The 24,922-nt window shown below is 41.2% G+C and overlaps 1 protein-coding gene across 2 annotated transcripts in view; it reads right to left on the bottom strand.

Annotated features, from left to right (window-relative positions):
* Positions 1-13,180, bottom strand: part of SYNGR1 (synaptogyrin 1) — a 607,262-nt gene extending 594,082 nt beyond the window's left edge. For both annotated transcript variants that reach the window (XM_044066862.1, XM_044066872.1), the window contains exon 1: positions 12,753-13,180. In XM_044066862.1, coding sequence (XP_043922797.1) covers positions 12,753-12,851 — 99 coding nt within the window. In that variant the 5' untranslated portion in view covers positions 12,852-13,180. The remainder of the gene's footprint in view (positions 1-12,752) is intronic.
* Positions 13,181-24,922: the final 11,742 nt, after the last annotated feature.

Here is a 24,922-nt window from a genome sequence, read left to right as displayed (position 1 = left end):
AGAGAAAATACACACTGCACATTCAGCCTCTGGCACTTGATCACATTCAACTCTACCAGCAGCAACTGCAACAACTAAGGCTAGCCTTGAAAGAGTTTGTGCCATCAATGCACCTAATTGTGGGTGCTGGGCAGAATAAACACAGTATGATCACAGGCCCATAAAAGGTTGGATCATTTGTATGATTGTATCTATTCTCCACATCCTTTTATTTGCTAAAGAACTGGCATTCCAATCCATCAGAATAACAATCCATGATCCACTGTTCTACATTTAGATTCAGGTCTGGCATACATTTTATCATTACTGTAAATTTCTTGGATACACAGCATGGTTCCACGTGCATACTTAGCAACTGAAGCGAACATCTACAGTGTCTCTCTCTCTCTCTCTCTCTCTATATATATAGTCTCAAGCAGATGCATTATGCAGACACGTTTGGCACTTGAGTCATGGGCTACAAGGGGCAAAGAAAATCCACACTGAATTACCAAGTGCCAGAGGCTGAATATGCAATCATTCACTTCAAAAAGGAAGGCTGCTTAATCCAGGCAGCTAATTCCAGAATATCAGGGCTTCCAAAATAGTGCGTTTGCGTGTGTGTGTGGGTGGGTGGGGGGACTTGCAGTCTAATGAAGCTAATGAGCAGTTTCTGTATACACTGCTTTTTGCAGTGCCACTGACCCAGATTATATTGCGTCTCTGGGCATTAGGTTACAATCTGGAGAGAAATGAAATGAACAGCAGTTGCTGGTTTTTTGGAAGAATGGAGTTTCTCACTATAATTCTGCCCGTAGCTCTAAACCAATCAGGGGCAAATCTCAACAGAATTGGGGACAAAATTCAGAAATATCAGGGACACTTGTAAAATATTAGTACTATTAACTACAGACATGGACAGAAAAAGTGAATATGAATTAATGTCCAGAAATCTAAAACTCTAATTATTGCCATTATTTCTTAAGTGTGACTCACCACTTTTTCTTCAAAAGTCAACAGCTGTAGGAGGGATTAAGAGGGACAGAGCTAAAATTTGAGTCAAAATCAGGGACAGTTAAGAGCTATGGTTCTACCATATGCGACTGCACCAAAAGTATATAATCCAGGTAGGAGGTGTAGGGTGAAGGGTTTGAGTGCACATGCTCATAGTGATGGAAGGATGGCATCACTGACACTAGTCTGATGGGAGTATGACACCACTGCCCACAATGTGATCTCGAGATGGCAGGATGCCACCAGCTGTGACATTAAAAGGGCTATCACTGAAGGGGTATGAAGCACAGCACTGTCAGCTATGGATGAAGTAATAGCAAGAAAGGGCACACAAGTCTATCTCAATACAAACTGTCCTTTCCACACATGCTGTCAGAGCATCTCAAGATGATCGTTCAACAACCTCTTACCCCCAGCATCCCCTCCTCACATGGCCTATATTGCAGACTGCACCCCCCCCCCTTCTACAGATTCCTGGATCCGCCACTGGAATGATTGCTTATGTCATAAGTGATGGTTTAATAAAGATGGTTCTTGTTTAAAAAAGGGGCAGGAAATGAATAATTTATGTAATGTTGCTTAGGTTATATGATGCATAACAATATATCTGAAGTATAATGTTTGTTAATGTTAATTTGTTAATACAGTTTAATTACTTTTGTATAAACATAAAATTGTCTATGTCACAAGTGACAATTCAATAAAGGTGTTTAAAAAAAATCTAGCTATCCATCATGGCTTAAGGGAAGCTTTGATATCCTTAAAATGCATTCCCTGTATGTAGAAATATTATTTCACTACTCTTACACATTATTCATTTGTAGGAGACAGTTACCATAAAGGCAGATGATTGAATTGCTCCAGTCTTCAGGGTCTGGCTGACTTAAGACAGCCCACCTCATGAAAGGTCAGTTGGCATTACTTCTTCCAAGAACAGTAAGGAGATGCAGCCTAATGGTGAGGATTTGCTGACCAAGACAATGTACAAAGACAACTCTTCCACATTGGGCTTACAGTCACTGATCACTTAAGCAATTGTCAATTAGGATCCCCTCCCCCAGAATATTCTACCAACAAAAGTTACAAGTCAGTATCTAGGACTTCCACAGTACAGTGTTATATACAGAAGTTACCCCTCTCTGGGAAGTATAACATGCTGCCACTGTGGATGAAACCTAGAAACAATAATACATCCAAAATGGCTGTTTCGTTATGAGAGCAGATTAATATACTGTTCAAAATACTACAGCCATCATGTTTTATTTTCTTGTCATTTCTAGGTGTAATGCTAAGCCACTTTACCAATAGGATGGCCAAATACAGGTCAACTAGGCTGCAAGGGTTTCAATCACCATTCAGCAACTCATTCACAAGTCATCCATTCTACATCTGTAATTAGGGCCTTTTTTCTACCAACAGCCTAATCAATTACATGATCACAGTGACTAAGCAAGGCTGTGTACCATTAGAATAACAGACCTTCTCTCTAACACAGTACCAAGACAAATACAGTGGGGATGGAGAAAGGACAGCCACTGAAGACAGGAATAATATGAACTACTCAGAAAACTGAATCTCACAGCCTCTATCATCACAATGTCTAGTTGGGGGGGGGGGGAGAGAAGAGGAGAACACTATGCATGCAGAATGCAGAAAAAAAATCCACCATATATCCACAAAAACAACTGCCACAATAAAATGCCACTGGTCTTGACTTCAGACCCAGAGTCCATTTTATAAAAAAAAAGTGCAATTCTGGACTTTTGACCATGCTGCTGATTCATAAACAGCAGTAGGACAGTCCTCTGAAAAAACATAGAAAGCGACACTGACACTGATGTGAAATGGGGCCTTGCAGATCCCAAAATCTCCTGCAACCAGCAACCCAGCTAATAATAATTTGTTTCTTTAGATGGGCTCCCACCTTGTTAGCCAGAAAGGTGATAAACAGCTATTCTAATTTTCTCAACTATCTGACCCTGATTTTACATTTCAAACAGCAATTTGTTTCACTCTGTGCTTGGTGGGCATTGTCAATTGTGGTGCTATTCAAATGGAGGACATCTGAATATCTTCCAGTCAGGTAAATAGGACTGGGACGGGAGTGTGTGCAGGTTACATTTAGAGTAAGGTCTAGGACATAGCATGTGTGGTGTGTGTGCGCAAGTCTTTGTCATTAGGATTACAGTACAGGCTAGGTAAAGGGATATGATTAGCAGTGTGTGTGTGAGAGAGAGAGAGAGAGAGAGTGTGTATGTGTGTGAATGAACGACTGAGTGAGCTTGAGTGAGCAAATATGAGTATGTGAATGAGCGACAGGAGAGTGTGGGTGAGTGTGAGCAAGTGAGAGAATGAGAAAGCGTGAGTGTGTCAGCGAGCGACAGTGTGAATGAGCAAGCAAGTGTGAGCGAGTAAGTGGGGGAGCAAGCATGTGTGTGAGAGCGTGAGCGTGTGTGTGTGAACACAAGCATCTGTGAGAGAACAAGCATGTGTGTGTGAGAGACAGAGAGAGAGAGAACATGTGTTTGTGTGTGTGACAACGAGCACATGTGTGTGTGTGTGTGTGTGTGTGTGTGTGTGTGTGTGTGTGTGTGTGTGTGTGTGTGTGTGAGAGAGAGAGAGACAGCAAGCGTGTGCATGTAAGAGAGTCTGGATGTGCAAGAGCCTCCTTCCATAATCAACAAATTGCTTTGAGAAATCCCATAATATGCACCATATGGAGCTGGTACTTTTCTTAAGGTCTGTGGTACATTCCTTGCAGTACTATTAGTGCCTTCCTTAAATAAATCTGGCAGTTCCCACCTCTGGAAGACAAGGTCTCAAGAATGGAGAAAAATATTTCAGGACTATATTCCTTCTTTCGCTACTATCAAAAATTCTGGAAAAGAATAAAATCCTGCAGATCACCTAATTAGTACGGACTACTGAGTGGTAAGTAACCAGGCTTTAAGACAGACCATGGTACATTTACAGCCCTATTATCCTCAATGGATAACCTGCTTTGCATCACAGACAAAGGTGGACCAACAGAAGCCATATTTCTAGATATCATTAAGAATCTTGATTCTGCAAACCATAATAGGGTGTTCAGTGAATTTTACTTGAATGGTATTAAGAATATGAAACTTAAATAGTTCAAAAGTTCATTTAAACACAGATGATTTCAAATTATTGTTGACCGTTCACATTCCTTCTTATAAAATCAGTGATTAAAGTACCACAGGATCCTGTACTTGATCCCCTTCTCTCCTCTCTTTTCTTTAATGGACTTCCAATGTGCCTCAGTAAACTGCATGGGATCTGCAACACACCGATGATGTGCTACTCTAGGCATCCCATAAAGACCCAAGTATTATCTGTTCCAAAGTAGTAGTTTGACTGCTCTAGTCTGAAAATGAATACTGCCAAACCCTTGGAATATTGCAAAGCTTTGGCTTGTCTGCCTGCTTGCTGCAGAATACAGGGATTACCCATAAGAGTTTAGGGCAACAATAGCTAAATGTGCAATTCTCCCTAAGCCTTGCCAATGTTTGCAGATAGAGCTGTCAACATACTAGATAAAATGCAAAGAAGAGAGAATGAAATCTACCAAATTTTAATAGGTGCTCCATGGAGTAGATATCACTACGACTCTCTGAGGCACATTTGTTTCCATTACTGACAAATGTATAACCTGTTCATGTGTGCGTCAATTTTCTAAACATTAAACGTGGGCCATTTAGTTTTTTTGCAGTACACTAAGGCTGAAATCTGTCACTAGATCCTTCAGACCCATTAAATCAATCTACAAATAATATGGACATATCTTTTTGGTCAATCCACTGCTCTTTTAAAGCTTTTTTTTCAGTTCTAGGTCCTATGTGCTGGAATTCCCTTGTTAGTAAAATTAGGAAATGCACAAATGTACCTCATTTCATGAAATCCAACACGGAGGTTCTCACTAAAGAGAGCACTTGCTTATGTACAGATAAATAACTCCGATATAATCAACACAAACTTTTTTGTGCTCACCTCATCCTCAGTTTTTAATGTGTTTTTATGTTTTTAAGTCATTTGTCTTTTCAATTAATTTACACTCATCCAATGTACTATTTAATTTTACATGTTTAAAGTACATGTTTAATTTTATACATTTGTTAACTGAATAAGGCCACTGGTCACAAATGTCTCTTTTGAAGGGTTGCCAGGAATATTATCTACTGAAATTACATACTTAAGAGAAACACGGTAGAAAAATAGTGGTAGAAGGAAGCAAAAAGTACAGTTTTGTACCTACCATAAATGTAGATGTTCGAGGATCTCCATTGCTGCAGTCCTGACTAATGGGTACTCCGCTGCCCTCCATCGGCCCGAATACCAAAGGGCTAGATCTGGCGTCGGTCATGGCGCCCGAGACTGACGTGGTGTCAGTATAAATGCGCATGACCGACACCATAACTTTAGTCTTTCTTGCCCCAGATGTCAGAATGCAAAAAAAAAAAAACACCACCCAAAAACCCCAATCTAAAAAGAAAAAGGGGGAAGGAGGGAGGGAAAATTGGACTTCAGCAATGGAGATCCTCGAACATCTACATTTATGGTAGGTACAAAACTGTACTATGTTCGTCGTCTCCCATTGCTGCAGTCCTGACTAATGGGTAGAATCCCAGAGCAACGGAAAAAACAAAAAGGGAGGTCGGACAACTAAATAGCCTGAGGAGCTGCAGACATGCCCTGTAAGACTGCAGTGGCAAACCCAGCCCTAGACTTAGAATAAAGAGGCAAATGATAATGCTTTGTAAAGGTATGTACAGAACTCCAGGTAGCTGCCTCTAGAATGTCTTTAGTAGCTACCCCTCTTAAAAAGCAGTAGATGTGGCCGTAGCCCTAGTAGAATGAGGCCTGATCCCAACTGGAACTTCTTCACCATGATGAGAATAACAAAAGCAATACAATGGCCAATCCACTTGGAAATAGTTTGTTTCGAGACAGCTTTTCCACGGAAGTCACAGCAAACGAAACAAACAACTGATGAGAACTTCTGAACTCTTTGGTTCTGAACAAATAATATCGTAACTGCCTATGTACATCCAAAGAATGCAAAACTTTTTCCCCTTCAGTTTGGGGGTTAGCATAAAAAGTAGGCAAATGTATAGACTGGTTCAATGCCACATTAGAAACCACTTTAGGCAGAAAAGTAGGATTAGTACACAAGGAAACTCTGTCCCTGTGAAAAATCAGAAAAGGTTCCACTGCCATGAGAGCCTGTAATTCAGATACCCTTCTAGCAGAAGTAACAGCCAACAAAAAAGCAGTCTTCCAAGACAACAACTTCAAGTCAGCCGTAGCTGCAGGTTCAAAAGGAGGCAGAGTCAGCTTCTCCAAAACAAAATTAAGATCCCAAGTAGGAGTAGGAGCCCTCCGTGGGGGTCTTATATTCTTTGCCCCTCTAAGAAACTGTTTAAGCAATGGATGTGAAAATAAAGGAGGGTCACCATCATAGTGAGCAGAAATAGCTGCAGCATGCACTTTAATAGAAGAGAAAGACAAACCCTTGTCCAATAACATAGTCAAATATTGCAATGTACAACTCAAATCAGGCAATGTGACATCAAAGCCTTTAGCTGAACTCCAAAGAAAAAATCTCTTCCATTTATCAGCATAAACTTTGAGTACTAGGACGCCTGGCTTCCAAAAGAACATCCAAAACTTGTTGAGGGAGCTGAAGGCCCTCATTCTCTAAAACTGAATGTGCCAGGCTGTCAGGTGTAGGGATCGCACCCTGACATTGAGAAAATGATTGTTTTCTTGAGACAATAAGTGAGGAATCCGTGGTAATGGCCAAGGGGCCCCTGAATTAAACTCCTCAACAGAGGGTACCAATGCTGACGAGGCCAATCCGGTGCTATAAGGATCATGCACGGTTTGTCCCTCCTGACTTTCAACAGGACTTTTGGAAGAAGAGGCAGAGGAGGAAAGGCATACACGTGAAGGTTGCTCCAACTGAAGGATAGTGCATCTATTTTCCAGGCTTTCGGATGAAACAGCCTTGTGCAAAACAGAGGTAGTTGGAAATTCAGAGGAGAAGCGAACAGATCTATGTCTGGAGTTCCCCAAGCCATGGTCAACTGACGAAACACCTGAGGATCCAACTTCCATTCGTGAGGATCCACCATTTGTCTGCTCAGAACATCTGCTAATGAATTTTGTTCCCCTGGCAGAAACTGTGCTCGAAGAGTGATGTGCAGATCCAAAGCAGTTTCCCATAACAGCATTGCTTGTCTGCAAAGAGGGTAAGAATGAGTTCCCCCCTGCTTGTTGATGTACCACATGACAGTTGTGTTGTCTGTTCGAATCAACACTAGTCCCGGGCGAAGCAGATCCTTGAATGCTTTTAAGGCAAATTGAACTGCCAGCATCTCCTTCATATTCATATGCAAGTGAAGCAACTCCGGGGCCAAAGGTCTTGAATCCATTTTCCTTTGAAATGAGCACCCCAGGCTGACTCCGAGGCGTCTGTCGTTAATATCTGACTTGCCTCTGGTTGGGTCACAGAGAGTCCCTTGTTTAGGTGACATTCCTGAGCCCACCACACAAATTCCTTCTGGATGCAAGGAAGAATCCGAATGACAGTGTCCAAATCGTGGCTGTGTTGAGTCCAAACGCTTTTGAGATACCATTGTAGCTTCCTCATATGCAGTTTGGCATTGGGAAGTACTAGAATGCAAGATGCCATGAACCCCAAGGCTTGAAGGACTGTCCTTGCAGTCAGCCTGGACAGGACTGATAGCTGTAGGAAGTACTGGTGAAGATTTCTTTGTTTGTCCGGGGTAAGAAATGCCATCTGAGTCGCTGTATTCAGACTCACACCCAGAAAACACATCTCTCGTGAGGGTACTAGACTGGACTTTATTTCGTTCACAGAATACCCCAGGCATCTGAAAACTGTCATCACACACTGCAGATGTCGAAGTAGTTCATGCTTGTCTTGAGCCAGTATCAAACAATCGTCCAGATAAGGATAAATCTGAATTCCCCGTAGTCTGAGAAAAGCTATTACTGGAGCCAGGACTTTCGTGAATACCCTGGGCAGTAGACAAGCCAAAGGGCAATGCAGAGAACTGATAATGCAAATTCCCAGTCCGAAACCTCAGGAATTTCCTGCAACTGGGCCTGATAGGAATGTGGAGATAGGCCTCCTTGAGATCCAAAGTCACCATCCAGTGATCCCTGCCCAGCATAGGCAACAGCTGTTGCAGTGTTAACATCTTGAATTTCGGAATTTCTAGAAAGGTGTTTAGAATGGATAAATCCAGAATGGGCCTCCAAGTATTTCCCTTCTTTGGCACTAAGAAAAGACGGAATAAAACCCTGTGCCCCTTTCCGCAGAAGGAACTTCCTGTATTGCTCCCAACTGGAGCAGAGAAGAAACCTGTGCCTGTGCTTCCAATTTTTGCTGATGAGGCACATCCGGCATACCGTTGAAAGGCGGGAAAGTGTGAAAATAAAATTTGTAGCCTCGAGTTACAATGTCCAACACCCATTTGTCCTGGGTAACCAAATGCCAATTCCCGTTGAAAAGTCCCAGTTTTCCCCAGAGGAGCTGCCAGCAAAGCAGAGTCCGGCAGCCGAAGACACAGGTCATTGGGTCTGCTTCCGAAAGGACTGACCCTTGCCCTCCCCAGCAGAAGGGGTAGAGGAACTCAAAGACCTAGAAGTAACAGGGCCCTGAAAGGAAGCCCTACCTCTACCACGCCTCGACTTGCCTCTGGAATGAAAATCCGAAGAGGGAAAAGACCATCCCTTAGCAGGCCAATTCCTATTGAACTTAGGAGGCTGAACCTGTAAAAATTCCTTAACCGTCTGCATAGATTTAGCTTTTTCCTCCATTTTTTTCAAAACTAATTCCACAGGAGGGCCAAAAAGAACATCAGACTTCAAAGGAGCATCCATAATACGAGCTTTAACATGCTCCGACAAGGACTGACCTTTAAGCCAGGCATGTCTGCGAACAACAGAACTAGTAGCAGCCACCCTGGAAGAAGCTTGTAAAGCATCAAAACCACACTGCAGAGAATGCTTCCCAACCTGGTCTGAAGCATGCACTAAATTCCTGAAGCTCCTTACAGTCAATACCTTCAGCTAAAGCATCCACTTTACATTTCAATTGACTTAACAAAAAATTCTGATACTTGAGCATATGAAACTGACAATTCAAAGCCCTCATAGCCAAAGTAGAAGAGGTATACAGTTTTTTACCCCACCTATCCAGGGCCCTAGCATCTTTGTCCAGAGGAACTGGATTCTTAACCACAGAGGCCTTAACGCCCTTGGGGCCTTGAGAAATAGTTTCAGGATCAGCTCTAGGGCTCTTAAACAAGTACTTGTGAGCTTCCGAACCCTGTAGTATCTATCTGGTTTAACAGGGGCAGGAGGCAGAGAATCTGGGTTAAGGGCAGCCTCAGAAAACACATCCTGAACAACATCCAGTACAGGAGGAATAGCCAAGGGCCTGTGCTGAGGCAAAAACAAAAATTCTCTCAGCCTTTTACGAGAATCAGAATAATCCTGGCCCTCCCATTTGAAATGTTCCCTCATGGAATGCAAGGTTTCAGAGAAAGAAAAATCTTCTGGAGGGGACGCAGAGGGAGAAGCATCCTCAGCTTCCGAATCAGAATAGGGAGGGAAATCCTGAAGGTCTTCCACAGAGGAATCTGACTCAATGAAAGACTGAACCAAACCCTCCAACTCTGTCTCTACCCTGGGCCTCTTCTGAGGGGGAGGCATGGAACCCCTAATTAAAGTAATCAAATCTTCAGCCATCTTCAACATGTGCTTCCTGGGAGCTGGACCCTGGGGAAAAGCACCCGCAGGGGCAGATTTAGACTTAGAATGGCCTCTGCCTAGAGAAGGAGGAGGCTTAACCACCCTACGAGGGGAGGGAGCCACAGACAACAGAGGAGCACCCTCAACCTGGCCTAACAAAGGAGAAGCCACCCCCTGTAGTAACAAAGGCTCCCCTTGACACTCAGGCACACTGTCAGAAAGAGCCACTGAAGCAGCCAGTGGTTCTACAGGACTGACGTCCGGAGCGGACGCCTCATCCTGCTTGGACCGCAAAGACTTTTCTTTGCGCTTCTTAGAAGAGCCAGTCGTCGGAGAATCCGACGGCATGTTGTAATTACAACGTTTACCAAACACCAGCCAAGCACAGTCCAACTGACGTTTAATAGTACGCTTATTAAAAGTAGCACAAAAGCGACACCCAACAACGTCGTGCTCAGGCCCTAAACAAGGAATGCAGAGTGAATGGTAATCCCTATGAGGAATCTGTTTCCCACAAGAAATACAGTTATTAACTTTTTCTGACATCCGACAATACTGAGACAAGAAAAAGACAAAAAATAAAATGTCCCCAATGGGGTACTTAGCCCAACTTGGTCTCCGGTCTGAAACTCGAAAACCGACAATTCCAGAACGCCGAACGGCACTTGCAAATTCTGCTTCTGCTCAGGACCATGCGGCAAGAAAGACTGAAGTTATGGTGTCGGTCATGCGCATTTATACTGACACCACGTCAGTCTCGGGCGCCATGACCGACGCCAGATCTAGCCCTTTGGTATTCGGGCCGATGGAGGGCAGCGGAGTACCCATTAGTCAGGACTGCAGCAATGGGAGACGACGAACATCCCATACCACTGACTACAGAGAGAAGCTTGTCATCAGCCCAGAGCCTTAATTTTCTTTGCTAGCTGACAGATGGCTCATTATGTATAATCTAATCACCCTGCTTTTCTGCATTGTACATTTTTATATGAACCTATATGAAGATTTATTTTTGTGAAGTTGAACTAAGATATATATATATATATATATATATATATATATATATATATATGGCCATGACTTAAAAATGGGTCTAGCAGTCTAGTCACATACCCCAATAAGATTTTTTTTTTATCGTCTCATCTTTTTTTTTTTTAATTTTTATTAACTATTTTGCTGATGGTTATGCTATATGCAATAAAGAAATGCTTGTATGTAATATAACCAATCCTATCTGCAACTTGAATATGTTTGCTCTCTTCTGAAATATTGCAGTGAATTCAAATATTTACTACCGGGAAAAGCCGAAAGACACAACAACAACTTGTTTTACTGAACTGCTCCGTAAAAAGAAATGACAAACTAACTCAATCCCATGCTACGGACATGACAGAAGAATTATTAAAGCCACAATGCAATAAATAAAAAACAGATTATTATGCAAGTCCACATCTATAACATGGGTATTATTTAAAGCCAGGAACAGTTCAGGCAATTTCTGCATCATGTGCTAGCTATCAAATGTCCAATTAGCATGCAAAGTCACTAGGAATTATGTGTGAAAACAAAACATAGTACCATCTCTTAACATTTCCATTACTCTCATGATGATCAGCTGAAAAAGCAGGCATCCTACAATTATGGAAAGTTGCCTGGTCACAAGCAAGAAGGAAATGAAATGACCACAGATAATAGTATCAAATACCTTAATCCAGTAGCAACCCAATCCTATGCTTTTGGAATGGGACAGATATTACTGAAGCCAGACAGTTAACAAGTAAAAACAGATCATGTATTTTCACAGATGTAAGGCAAGGGTTACTCAATGTCAAAGAAAGCTCTGATAAATTCTGAATCATGTGTTAGCTGCTAAACGTCTTAAGCATGCAAAATGACTAGCATAAAGTCTGAAACAGTACATCTCTTATATTTTACCTCATTCTCACAACAATCAACTGAAAAAGGCTCACATCCTACGGTGATAGAAGTATTCTTCTTCATAGGGGAGTACAGCCAAAAATATTGTCCACAGTATGCAACTAACTCACAAGATCATTACTGCAGTTTTATTTTCTTCCATCCCAACACTGGAAGAGAAATAGATGTAAGCAAGGAAAACCATACCACCGTTAACTATTCGCAATCGCATACCTGAGTATGTTAGAGGAACAGAAACAAGCTACCTGATTTTTTAAGCTTAGATCATTAGTAGAATACTCAGCTTAGTGGTAAAACAGGCAAGCGCAACGGCAGCCTTTTTGTTGGTTCCTTTCCTTTCCTTCTTACAATCAAACAGCAAAGGAGCAATCCTAACAGCCTCAGGCTTTTCTTCTATATAGTTTAATCCTTTCCTCTTCCTTTGTGCACTCTCCTATCAGCCTAACATAATCTCGTGACCTTCTTTATAAACACAAACACACATTTACTCACTCCTACAGCAGGCTTCTATAAAGCCGGGAGTCACAAAGGCAAATCACAAGATCTATCATAACCCAAATACCCTAGGATATGGAGATAAAATAAAAAGAAAGAAACGCAGCCGGAAAAAAATGAAATTATATACTAGCTCTACAAAGTACACACTTCATTGAGGGGAGGTCGGTTTATTTATTCAAATCACTGAAATAATTTTCTTCTTTCTATACTATTTGGTTAAATCACATATATAGCTTATTACCACCGTAGTAATTAATATTACATGGGGGTAGGGAATCACCGTATAGAAAGCTCAGCTACTGAATAAAAAAGGTTGCTACCTTGGGGATGCATCTGTTAGAGGTGACATTGCTCTGCATCCCTCTAGCACCACCATCATTCGTCTTTCACATTTTACTATTACACGCTATACGTAATTTAATGTTATAAATAATGGGTGTCACCCAAGTTTTTTTTTGCAAATAGTGTTTCATCCTTTAAATAAACATACCAAATAAAAAGAGTTAAATAACACTTACCCAAGACACAAAACGAAGGATGGTGTGCGGTTGCCTTACAAAGGTCTGGGGATCAAAAGCACCCCCTGCTTTTCCAGCTCCATATGCACCACCTTCCATCTTCTCTTCGGTCACTCGGCACCCCCTGTGTTGTTACCTGGAATGGTGAGTACTTGACCCTGCCTGTTTAACTTGCCGCTCTTCTTTTATGTTTTTGTGGCCAGTCTATGCTTTCAAAGCTGAGCCTCTCCCTCTGTTAAGAGAAAGATGCCGTGGATGCTTTTCTGAGGGTGGAGGAGAACGAAGGTTGAAGGAACGCGCTTCTAACAGTTATGGAGCGCGCATAACTGAGAGCCAGGAAACCAACTGAGGAAAGGCGCGTGCGTGTATATTTTATTTATTTATTTTTTTTTTTTCCGAAGCTGGTTTTCTGAATGATGTAAAGAATGCAAGAGATGTAGGTAAATGTTTTGATTATAATAAGAGGTTAGCGGCCGTTGTACACGTTAGGGAGATAGTATCCATTTTCTCAAAGGAGGTTTAGTCAGAATTGGGTGGCCATAATCTGTAATGGAACTGTTACAGTGCTGAGGAGTACGTACCACACAGTTTGTAAACTTGCCGAGCTCGCTGTTAAACAAGTAAGTAGAGTTTTAATTCGTCTTCAACTTGCACAGAAATATACATCTCCGTAATCGAAACACCATCAATTAATTCCTTGAGAGAGAGGGAAAACAAGTCATTTAGTTTTACTGGCTTAATACTAAGCTGACATTCAGCTGCAAAACACTATCACGCTTTTATCAGCTGATACCCACACGTCTGGACTTTAAATAAACAAACGTGGTCAGTGAAGGGGACGTTGTGTTTTTTTTTTTTTTTTTTTTTTGACGAACGCAGGGACGGGTGTTGCATTTTTAATATGTATTATGTGCTCTCTTTCATCACATTTTTTAGGTAAAATCAGCTGTTGTATACTAAATCTCACGGTCTTTTAGCCGAAGGTCCACTGTTGTATATTTGCACACTGGTTTTCTGCTGTTAGCTTCACTTATAAATGTAAACCAAAACAAATATCTGTTTAAAGTCAGGTGGTGACTTTTTATGGGGATTCTGTCCTCCTGTCTTCTGCCTTCTTCTGCAGAACCCTCCTTTACACCCCTAGCCATCAAATTTCATATCATGGAGAAGAACTCAGGCCCATCATTCTCAATCTGAACCCCCCTTTCTATTTACCATGGATTTCACTTTAAAAAAATTCCTAACACTGAATGTGTGACAGACTCAATGTGGAACTTTGAGGAACTTCAAGGAACATGAGCTTTTTAAGACCCCAAATGAGGTGCATTCCTCGTAATGAGGTACACTTGAGAGGTATGATACAGAGAGTGGGGAAGAGTAACAGATTTTTTAGTTCTGTTTGTATAGGAGGTAAACTCCCCAAAACTACCTTTTAAGAGGAATGAGACCCCTTACAAACAGAATTAACAAAAAAGCCAAAATATGCCAGAATATTACAGCAGCAATATCAGTCATACTACTACCATAATATTCTGAGAGATATTCAAATACTTAGACAAGTTTGAGTTCTACATTAATGGCCAGTAGTTTTACTTGCATATTAAAAAGGAATGTTATTTTAATATTAAACATGTTATAAATAATATGCATAACACTTTGAAGTCTGCACCTGTGGAGAGCCTATGCAGAGAGAGATCTTCAACTATTTAAAATCTAAGGTCTTGAAGCATAGTAACATAATTTCAAGAAAGATAGTTGCATAAACACAGCATAGCATATGGGTGTATTGTAATTAGAACGAAAAGCTCTACACTGACAAGCTGCATCAATGCCCATTCAATGTAACAATGTAAAAAAAAAAAAAGAGTAAAACCTATGCAATAGTAGTGCAGATACTGTACCATATTATCTGTGGTATGATCCCAGTTATTCTCACTTGTAATAATAATATAATTATCGACCATGGAATGGGTAAAGCCAATCTATAAACAAATGGGATCGTTTATTTCAAGCACAAAAAGGGAAACTGGCTAGGCTTAAAATGGCCCACAAGGGCAGCTAGCCTAGTATTTGACTACAAATCCATGTTACGGTGGCTTTAATAGTGTGTCATAGTCATCATTGACCTGGTCATTACTAACATGGGAGACCGTTGCTTTACACCAATAGTCAACTCCTCACTGGTTAGATCCGACCACAAACTAATCACCTTGGAAATCCAAATTCCTCCCACCCACCCCCAACCCCGCAAAGGTAACAATCATGAAAAACTTCTCCAAAGCTAACTTTGGGCTCCTAAAAACAGACGTGGCTAACTTCATGGCACCCATGCAAATGGAGAATAGTTGCATGGCTGCCGAATCATACACCAATGCACTCTACAAGCACGTACACAAATGCATGGATCTCGCCATACCCAATAGAACCAAGACACTCTCCTCCAAAAAAAGGAAGCCAATCTGGTGGTCCCATGCCTTTGTAAATGATATTCATGAATTTTGCAGAATTCGTAATCTTAAGCTATTTTTTTCAGATTCAAATCAAACTCAAAGATCTACTGGATTTCACTTCCATAACTCCGGTTTTATACCTCTCATGGACAAATGTTTCATTTTTTAAAGAATGTGTTGTCAAAGATTTACATTTCAACATGAACACTCACACCAGTATCAAACAGAATCTTACTAAACAAGAACGGGAAGCCCTACATAAGCTTAGCAACTATCATGACCTGGTAGTATTACCAGCTGACAAAGGGGGGGCAGTGGTCATCATGGATTGGAACATGTATGAAGCAGAAGCTACAACACAACTGTCCAATTGCAAATTTTACATGCATATGCCCCTGGACCCAACATTTAAGCTAAAAAAAGAAATTGATGCCTTTCTGAAATTGGCACAGGAGGAAGGGATCATTGATCAGAGGATTGGTTACCAATTGACTGTCCAACATCCTAGGTCACAATACTATACCTACTCCCCAAAATACATAAACATCCTACCAAACCACCAGGTAGACCAATTGTATCGGGTCGAGGATCTCTGACAGAACCATTATCTGCTTTTCTTATAGAATATCTATAACCACTTCTTCCTCTGGTCAGATCTAGAATTAAAGATACCACTTTCTTAATATCATCAATGATACACAGTGGGAACCAGGTTGGCTTCTATGCACATTGAATGTTATTGCCCTATACACCAAAATTCCACATTGGGCAGGACTGGAAGCCATCCAGTTCTGGCTGAACAAAGCTGATTTATATACACCAGGTTTCAGTACTTTTCTTGTTTGCTTAGCTGAACATGTTCTCACTAAGAATGTTTTCTACTTTCATGGAAGATGCTACTGGCAGTTAAGAGTTACTGCTATGGGAGCGTCCTTCGCTCCCATTTATGCAGATCTCTTCATGGGCTACATCAAAGAACAATTGATATATGATGAGAACCATAACATATTTTTGGATAACATGGACATCTGGAGATGTTATCTGGATGATTGTTGGATGGTGTGGAGGGGTGATGCTAGATATGCACAAGAATTTGTAGAATATTTAAATGAAAATAAGTGGGGGATATCTTTTATACTTTATTATGATTACAAGCAAATTACATTCCTGGATGTTCACATCTTACGTCAGGATGACCACACACTTCAAACAGAGGTGTATAGAAAATTTCCCCAGTTTAACACCTTCATGCTTCCAGTCATCAACCCTTCCACATCATCCAAAACTTCTCAAAATCCCAATTTCTACGAAGCAAGCATATATATTATTCAGATGTAGCCTACAACACCAGCAAAAATGATATATCCCAAAGATTCCTAAACAGGGGCTATCATGCGGACAACATCAGTAGGGCATGTTCATTTGCTACCGAACAAGATAGAAAGACTTTGCTGACAAGATAGATAGACTTTGCTGACTTATGGCAAGGGAGTCAAGAGAAGGGATAGACAAACTCCCCCACCCATCCATCTAGTCACAACATTTGGTTGCAATACCGATGGCTTCAAACATATCAATAACCATTGGGACATCCTATTGGCCAATGAAAAATTAGCTGGAATGCTTTCCCCACAATGTCTTTTTTCCTACAGAAGAGGTCGTACAATCAACTCTCATTTAACTCATTATAAACATTCCACCCCTACTACCACACAAGTCACTTTATTTGGGGATAAGTTAGTTGGTAGCTATTCTTGTGGCCATTGCAGTACTTGGATACATGTTTGTAAAACAAAAGAATTTACCAGCAGCAATACCCCACATATTTTTCAAATTAGATGCTTCGGCAACTGCAGCAGTGACTGGGTCATTTATTTGGCCGCCTGTTTTTGCTCTGCTTTTAATGTAGGGCAAACATCTCGCCCACTAAAACAGAGGATTAATGAACATCTTAGTAATATAAGAAATAAAAGAATATCCAGTGCACTTTACAAACACACAATGACCCACTGTACTGCTAAATTTCAGTTTACAATCATTGACAAAATCCAAGGAAATAAATCTAATTAAACAGGATGGCATTCTATTTTAAATAACAAGGAATCCAGTTGGATTGTCAGGCTGGTGCTTTGTTCAAGCCCGACCTTAATGAAATGAGCTAATTTTGGTATGTACCAGTCAGCTTAAACTATGGTCTAATATTGCTCTATTTAAATGTGAAGTTAATTAATGTCAGTTAGTGCACTGAAGAAGGCTTTACTTTTTTGAAACTAGTTTGCTGTTTGTTTTGCCACATTAAAGAATTTTATATTCTACATATCTCCCTGGTGCTGGACTATTTTGTGTGCTTGACTATATGTTGGTTCGGTCCGTGCACCCTGTCTCACTTGCGTGGGGTTGAGTAAGGTTGTAGCATCGTTGTTTCCGTGCTGGAGACTCCTTGGTGGAGATTGAATTGATACGTGGTGTTTCATCCCTTGGATTATACTACTAGACTCAGAGTTTCTTACACATTTTGTATTTTGCCTCCCATTTATATTCTTGGATATTTCTCATAGGTTCATAGGTTTATACTAGGCTATCTGCCCTAAGGCATTTATAAGCCTAGCCCAAATTTTTGTGGCTTACGCCACCCCTTATATGAAAAAATACTGTGCCCATTAGTTTGTTGTGCCTCTGTCCAGCAGTGACACAGAGATGATTCCCGGGGTAAACCTACGATCTCCCATCCACAGGTCTAGATTTCTCTTGAACAGAGTCAGCGAGGTGCTCTGCCTCACATGGACCGGGATTTTATTCCACAGCATAGGGAGTCTCTGAGTGATAAATCTATCCCTCCAGCACGTCCTATTTATATCCGTGCTAAGGTTTAAGTCGCTTGCTCTAGTGGTTTTGGTGGATTTGGATTTTTTGAGGTGGAGCATGTCCATTAATTCCGGGTTGGACATGGCCTTGTATGTCAGGCACATGTCGCCTCTGAGCAGACGGTATGCGACTGAATAGAGCTGGAGTTTCTTCAATCTGGCAGCATATGACAGAATTTGGAGTCCCTTTATCCTTTTGGTGAGGAACTTTTGGGGTCTCTCCAATTGCTGCAGATGTCGGGTGAGATACATCCCGAATGGGGCATTGTACTCGATCATTGGTCTGATAAGTGAAGAGTACAGGGGAACAATGACCTCACTAGATCTGGATGTGAATCTCTTCATGATCAGGTGGGCAGTGTAGAAGGTCTTTCTAACCACTTTAGCAACGTGAGTGTCAAAAGAAAGGCCACTGTCAACCTGGGTCCCCAGGTCCCTGATAACCTCTTCTGTGCTTAGTGGATTGCCACCTATATGGTAGCTTGGGGTTACCTTGTTTTTCCCGAAGGGTATGACTATGCATTTTTTGGTGTTTAACTTCAGGCCATGGCTCTGGCACCAGCTATCTGTTTCCGTGAGTCCCTTCTGAAGGATATCCGTGTCCGATGCACTTTCCACTATGGCGCCCAGTTTGCAGTCGTCTGCAAACTTTGTCAGCCAAAGTCCTCCCATGTTGGCCTGTACTTCTGAGAAGTAGATGCCAAACAATAGGGGCCAAGGACCGAGCCCTGTGGGACACCACTTGTGACCGGCTTGGAGTCTGACATAGCGCCAGCAACTCTAACCCTGTGGGTTCTGTCCTTAAGCCAGTTTGCAACCCATCTTGTGACATATGGGTTTACATTTAAGCTGGTAAGTTTTTCTACAATACCCGAGTGGGGTATTGTGTCGAAAGCCTTTGCAAGGTCAAGGTAGGCTGTATGGACTGCCTTTCCCTCATCAATGGCCTTGGTGATTGTTTCGAAGAAGTCGACCAAGTTCAAAAGGCATGATCTTCCCTTGACAAAGCCAAACTGGGTCGGGTCCAATGTCTGCAAGTCCCCTATATCTTTGTTTATGAGCTCCATTATGATCCTCTCCATAGCTTTGCAGACTAGACTTGTTAAGCTTATGGGGCGGTAATTGCCAGGGTCCATAGAGGCGCCGCCTTTGTGGAGTGGGACCACAGTTGCCGTACGCCACTCCTTGGGCATGTATCCTGTGGTAAGGCTGAGATTAAACAGCTGCCTTATGTGCGGGTTTAATTCCTCATTTAGCTCGTGTAGCACACAGCCGGGGACACCATCCAGTCCCATTGATGCTGTGTTTTTAGCTTTAGAGAGAGCAGCTTTCACCTGCGCATTTGAGATGTCCGGGAGGCTACACTCGGCTGGGATAGTTATCTCTCCTTTAGGGGAGAGGGGTGAAGTTTGCACTGAACCTGTCTGCCAGTATGTTGGCAATGTCTGTGGGTTCAGTGATTTTTGTATCATTTTGGACTAATTCTGAGCATATCTGGGAGTTTCCACCCAGGTTCCTAACATAGCTGAAAAAGGCCTTATGATTGTCCTTTGAATCCATGGCAATTTTTCTCTCAAAATTGGCCTTAGTTGATTTTATGAGTGCTCGTATTTTTTTACTAATAATGATCAGGGGTGACTTCCCTTTTATGGATTTTGTTCTATCATGTAATAGCTTTCTCCTCTTATTGTAAAGTTTGTTAATGGCTGGGGTCCACCAGACTGGACGTTTGCCCTTTGTGGAAAGAGTCTTGGTTTTATTTGGGATTGCCTGATCCATGCAGTCCTGGAGGTGTTCATAGAAGGCATTTGTAAGGGCTTTCGCAGCTTGGGTTGTAGTTTCCACTGGCTCAGGGGCCTTGAAGGATACCACACCAGTCTTGAGTAGTGTGAAGTTTGCTTTAGAGAAGTTCTTCACTATGGTCTTTTTTGTTTGGGGTGGGGGCGGGATGTGGATTTCCAGTGAGATTAGTTTATGATCAGATCTCACCAATGAGGGATATACTTCCGGTCTGGAGCATTTTGTCCCCATGTTTGTGACAATGAGATCTAGTATATTTTCTCCTCTCGTGGGAACAGTGACTAGCTGTTCCATGGCATTTGAATTTATGAACTCCAGGAACCATTGGGCTAGAAAGTTAGGGCTTGAGTAATGTTCCCAGTCTATATTCGGGTAGTTGAAGTCACCCAATATGATGGTGTTTGGAGATACATTTATACCCTCCAGTGTCTTCAGGAAGGCTGTGTGGGGTTCCTGAGTACAATGTTTGGATATATTGTGTCTCAATGAACCTGATACTTATTTGGGGGTTGCTGCTGCTGGTCCCACGGTCACAGTCTGAAAGTGTTTATCTGGGTGCCAAAGATTCTTTTGGAAAGAAAATAAATTTTTCAAGAAAGATCACTTCCAACTAAGGTATTGAACCAGGTAATGACACTTCATTCAGTTTTGTAGGCCGAGATGAACATTATCTGTTTCACTACAAACATGGAGGAAGCTACGCTTTAAAGTGTTTTGTGTTGGCAGTTATGTGTTCCCATTGACAACTGAGTGACTTAATACTTTAAGAACATTTTTCATTTAATATGTGCTGTTTAATGGGCATCATTTTGTAGAAGGTGACTTTGCAAAGGTTTTTGCTTTGTGTTTGTAATCAGGGTTGTTTCCAGGGCATTGTTGGATTTATGTTTTGCCAATCATTTTTTTTGGTATACCAAGTGCAGAGAATTGGTGGTTTAACTTATTTCATCACAAGAACATTTTCAGCTCGGTGAGCCATTTTTTCGACAGATGCCATCTTGTATCAGGGGCTTATAAGATATTACGGCTTAAATATTGAACTGTGGCCAATACGGATTTACAATCATTGTGGTGACTGAACAGTTGTTCTACTTGGCTATTAGGTATTACAACGGTGTTTAGAACATTATTTAGAGTTTGGGCGCATTTGTGACTGGATTGGATTTTTGTTTCCACCTACTGCACCATTTGGAAGGGACATTTTCAATTGGAAGAAATACTGGTTGATGGGACTAATATGTTTTGTACATATGTAAAACAACAGTTTTCTTGCATTGTTGAATTAATATGTTATGACAGAATGCTGTACCTTTCCTATTACCTGTTTATGACGTACTTAAGGTTTTAGATCCCTCAGGATGCTCAGTATACAAGTATATTGGTGACATTTGTTTTTGGATCTTGGGTTTTGTTACTTACAAACGTCACGTATACATATTTTAAATATTTATTTATTATTTTATTTATTTGCAGTTGGTTTACCAGGATAGTCCACTGGGCCAAAATAACCCATTTTCAATGGAGTCCTGGGGAGAAAAGCTCCAAAAACAATTAGCAAGGTTACAATAAGGTATTTAGTTTCAATTGTACAATTCCTATGGACTTGGAAATACAGTAGACTATTGTACAAACATATACAAATATTACAATCTTGAATCGCTGAAAACAATTTACAATATAGAAACTGAGAGGCTTTTACAACTTGGGGTGGGTTACACTGGAGATATCTTTCATACATTCAGGATGATTAGCTTAATACAATCAAGAGAAAGGTATATGAGCTGACATAGACCCTTTCAATATAGAAGCAGAAAACCTTTTCCATCAGAGGGTATATTTGCACTAAGGTACCTTTAAGTATTCAGAAAAAGCTAATACAAGCAAGAGCAAGATCTATGAGTTTAGGAGAGTAAGTAGAAATTCTCATTATGAATAGGGGAGGAGAAGTGAAAATTCTCAGTATGAGGAGATTATGTTGGGTGGGAGCAGGAGCATTCCCACTGGGAAATTAGGTGTAAGTGAATGGATTTTTTTGAATGAGAAGTGATTTGTGATGGTACGAATGGATCGGGGTAAGGAGTTCCAGAGACGAGCAAGACTGTAGGATAAGAGATTTTTTCCAGGGGGATGAATTGGTTTATACAGTTCAATTAAGTTTTGGTTGTTAGATCTTAGAATTCTATCAGGGAGGTGCATTTTGAAGGTAGAGGAAAGGGATGGGCAGAGGGAGGGATTGAAGATGAGTTTGTGTGCAAGAGTCAGTTGGACGTAGGTGAGGTGATTGGGTAGTTCTAACCATTTTAGTTTGTGGAGTGCTGAACAGTGGTGTGAGGAGGACTTATGGGAGGTAGTAAACTTGACAATTTTGTTATAGCAAGAGGAGAGTTGTGTTGTGAGAGAAGATTGTAGGTTAGTTAGAAGTGGGGCTCCATAGAGGAGGGATTGGATGAGAAATGTGGTAGATAGGGTGAGTTTGGTGGAGGGTGTAAGATAACGATTCTGTCTGTAGAGCATGCCAAGTTTTTGGTGGGTTTTTTTATATTTAGTTGAAGATGGGAATTGAATTTAAGATGACTATCAATTTGGACCCCAAGTAATTTGGCCTCAGATACCAGTTCTAAGGGTGTATTGTTGTGACTAGTAATAGTGAAATTACTTGGATTGAAAAAGGTAGCTTTAGAGGGGGTGAATACCATTACTTTGGTTTTGGAGGCATTGAGTACAAGGTGATTTGTTTTCATCCATTGTTCGGTGGTTGAGAATGCATCTTGAGTAAGCTTTAGCAGTGTGGGGATGGAGGTAGCAGAGCAGATTATAGTTGAATCATCTGCGTATTGGATAATTTTAGTTGAAGGGATAGAGTTATGGAAATCGTTTATGAATATATTAAAAAGCAGGGGACCCAGTATAGATCCTTGGGGAACACCGGTTGGAGTGTTGATGAAAGGGGATGTGGCTTTTTTCCATCTCACTGCCTGATATCTATTGGATAAGTAGCTAGTGAACCAGTTCAGAGAAGAGGGTGACAAGTTAAGCTTGGAGAGTTTAGTTAGTAATAAATTGTGGGAGATAGTATCAAAGGCTGTAGAGAGGTCTAGTAGGAGGGTAGAGACAATGTGTCCTGTGTCACGGGCTTTGTTCACAGCTTCCAGGAAGGAGAGTAGGGCGGTCATAGTACTGTGTCTTGGTCTGAAACCATGTTGTGTTGGAGTTAGTAGGTTATTGTCTAAGAGGTATGGTAGGAGTTGTAGGTGAATACACTTTTCTAAAAGTTTAGAGATAGGAGATAGATTAGCGATGGGACGGAAATTAGTAATATTGTTATTGATGCCTCCTTTGTGCAATGGAACAACAAAAGCCCTTTTCCAGATTTGGGGTACCGAGCTTTCTTGAATGGAACGGTTGATTAAAATGCTGATGAGGTAGGCAATGGCTTCAGCAGCTATACTGAGAAAGTAAGAAGGAATGTTATCAGGGGCATTAGAGCATGGTTTTAGTTTCTGCAGTAGTTTTTTTATGGTGGATATGGGTATAGGTTTTAGTGAGAATGGTGGGGGGAGGGAGGGAGAATTTGAGAATGTTGATGATGGAGTGGAGATAGGGGGATGAGCAGTGGTGAGGGGTGAAAAGTTGGTAGGGGAGGATTGGGGTGTAGTGGGGGGTATGGTGGGGTTTGAAGATGAAAAGGATGAGGTTAGTTTGGAGATAGAATCAATGAAGAAGGTGTTGAAATGAGTGGCCAAGTCTGTCAGGAGTGTTAGGGTCTGGGCTCGTGTTATCTGGTTTGTTGGGATTGAGGAGGGTAGACATGCATTTCCAAAATTTTTGAGGGTTTGTTTTGTTGTTGTTTTGGATTATGGAGAAGTAATTTTGTCTATCGGAAATTATACGTTTTTTTACTTTGTTTCTGAGTGTTTTGTATTCGTTATGGGCTAGGGGAGTCCGATGTTTCTGATATGATGACCATGCCTTATCTCTAAGGTGCATAGTTACTAATGTGTTTTTTGTTAGCCAAGGGGCAGTTTTGTTTTTTATTCTTTTTGTTTTTATGGGGGCTTGTTGCTCTAAGAGGTTTAGAAAAGTTGAGTTAAAGTGGGCGACAGCCTGTTCCAGGGGTAGAGTTTTTAGGGTGTACCAGTTGATTGCTTTTAGAGAGTTAGAAAAGGTAGTGGGGTTAAAGTTTTTTGGCAGCGAGTAGTAATAAAATTGTGAGTAAGATGTAGGGGTGAAGTTAGTCGGTGTATGAATGTGGGCAAGTGGTCACTAAGGAAATCAGGCAGGGTGCCACTATGTGAGAAGTAATGAGGGTGGGAGACTAATATCCAGTCTAGGATGCTATCACTGGTGATTTTTTTTGAGGGCCGAGTTATGGAGTTGATCAGTTGAGAAAAGTTGTAAAGATTAATGTTAAGTGGATTTGTGGGAGACTGTATTGCAGACCAATTAATATTCATGTCACCCATAAGTATAGTTTCATTGTTAATGTTATTGGAAAGCCAGGAGAGGATATCTTCTAGTGTAGAAATATTGTTGCCGGGGGGATGTAGAGGGAGGCTATGCATATGTGTTTGTGTTTATTTACTTGAAGCAGAGCCAGGAGTAGTTCTGCATTATTGAATTGGGGAGTTGGTTTGTTGTAAGGGGTAACTGTTAAGGAGGATAGGTATAGAAGGGCTACTCCACCTCCTTTTTTGTTTGTTCTATCTTTTCTGATTATAGAGTAGTTGGGTGGAATTATTTCTGAATCTTTTATATGAGGTTTTAACCAAGTTTCAGAGATGGACAAAATGTCTGGTTTGTTATATGTAAGCCAGGCATGCAGATTAGGGATTTTGTTAACTATATTTTGGGCGTTTACCAGTACGGTGCTATATGTTTACACTCTTATTTAATACAAGTCAAGGGGCATGCATACTGGGATTTAGCCTTTGGCATTTATTGTTGGAAATAATAAGGGCCCACTGAGGTCTTTATAATATGTTTTTGTTTTCAGCACATAAAATCACTAAGCAGAGATGAAAGTCTGCTCCTGAACTAATTGTATATTTGTAAAGAG

The sequence above is a fragment of the Protopterus annectens genome, chromosome 1.part0 (genome assembly GCF_019279795.1).
Source record: "Protopterus annectens isolate FY-2018-M chromosome 1.part0, PAN1.0, whole genome shotgun sequence".
In the NCBI taxonomy this organism is placed as follows: Eukaryota; Metazoa; Chordata; order Ceratodontiformes; family Protopteridae; genus Protopterus; species Protopterus annectens.
The sequence above is the reverse complement of the archived record's forward strand: the minus strand, read 5'-3'. Positions and strand labels throughout refer to the sequence as shown.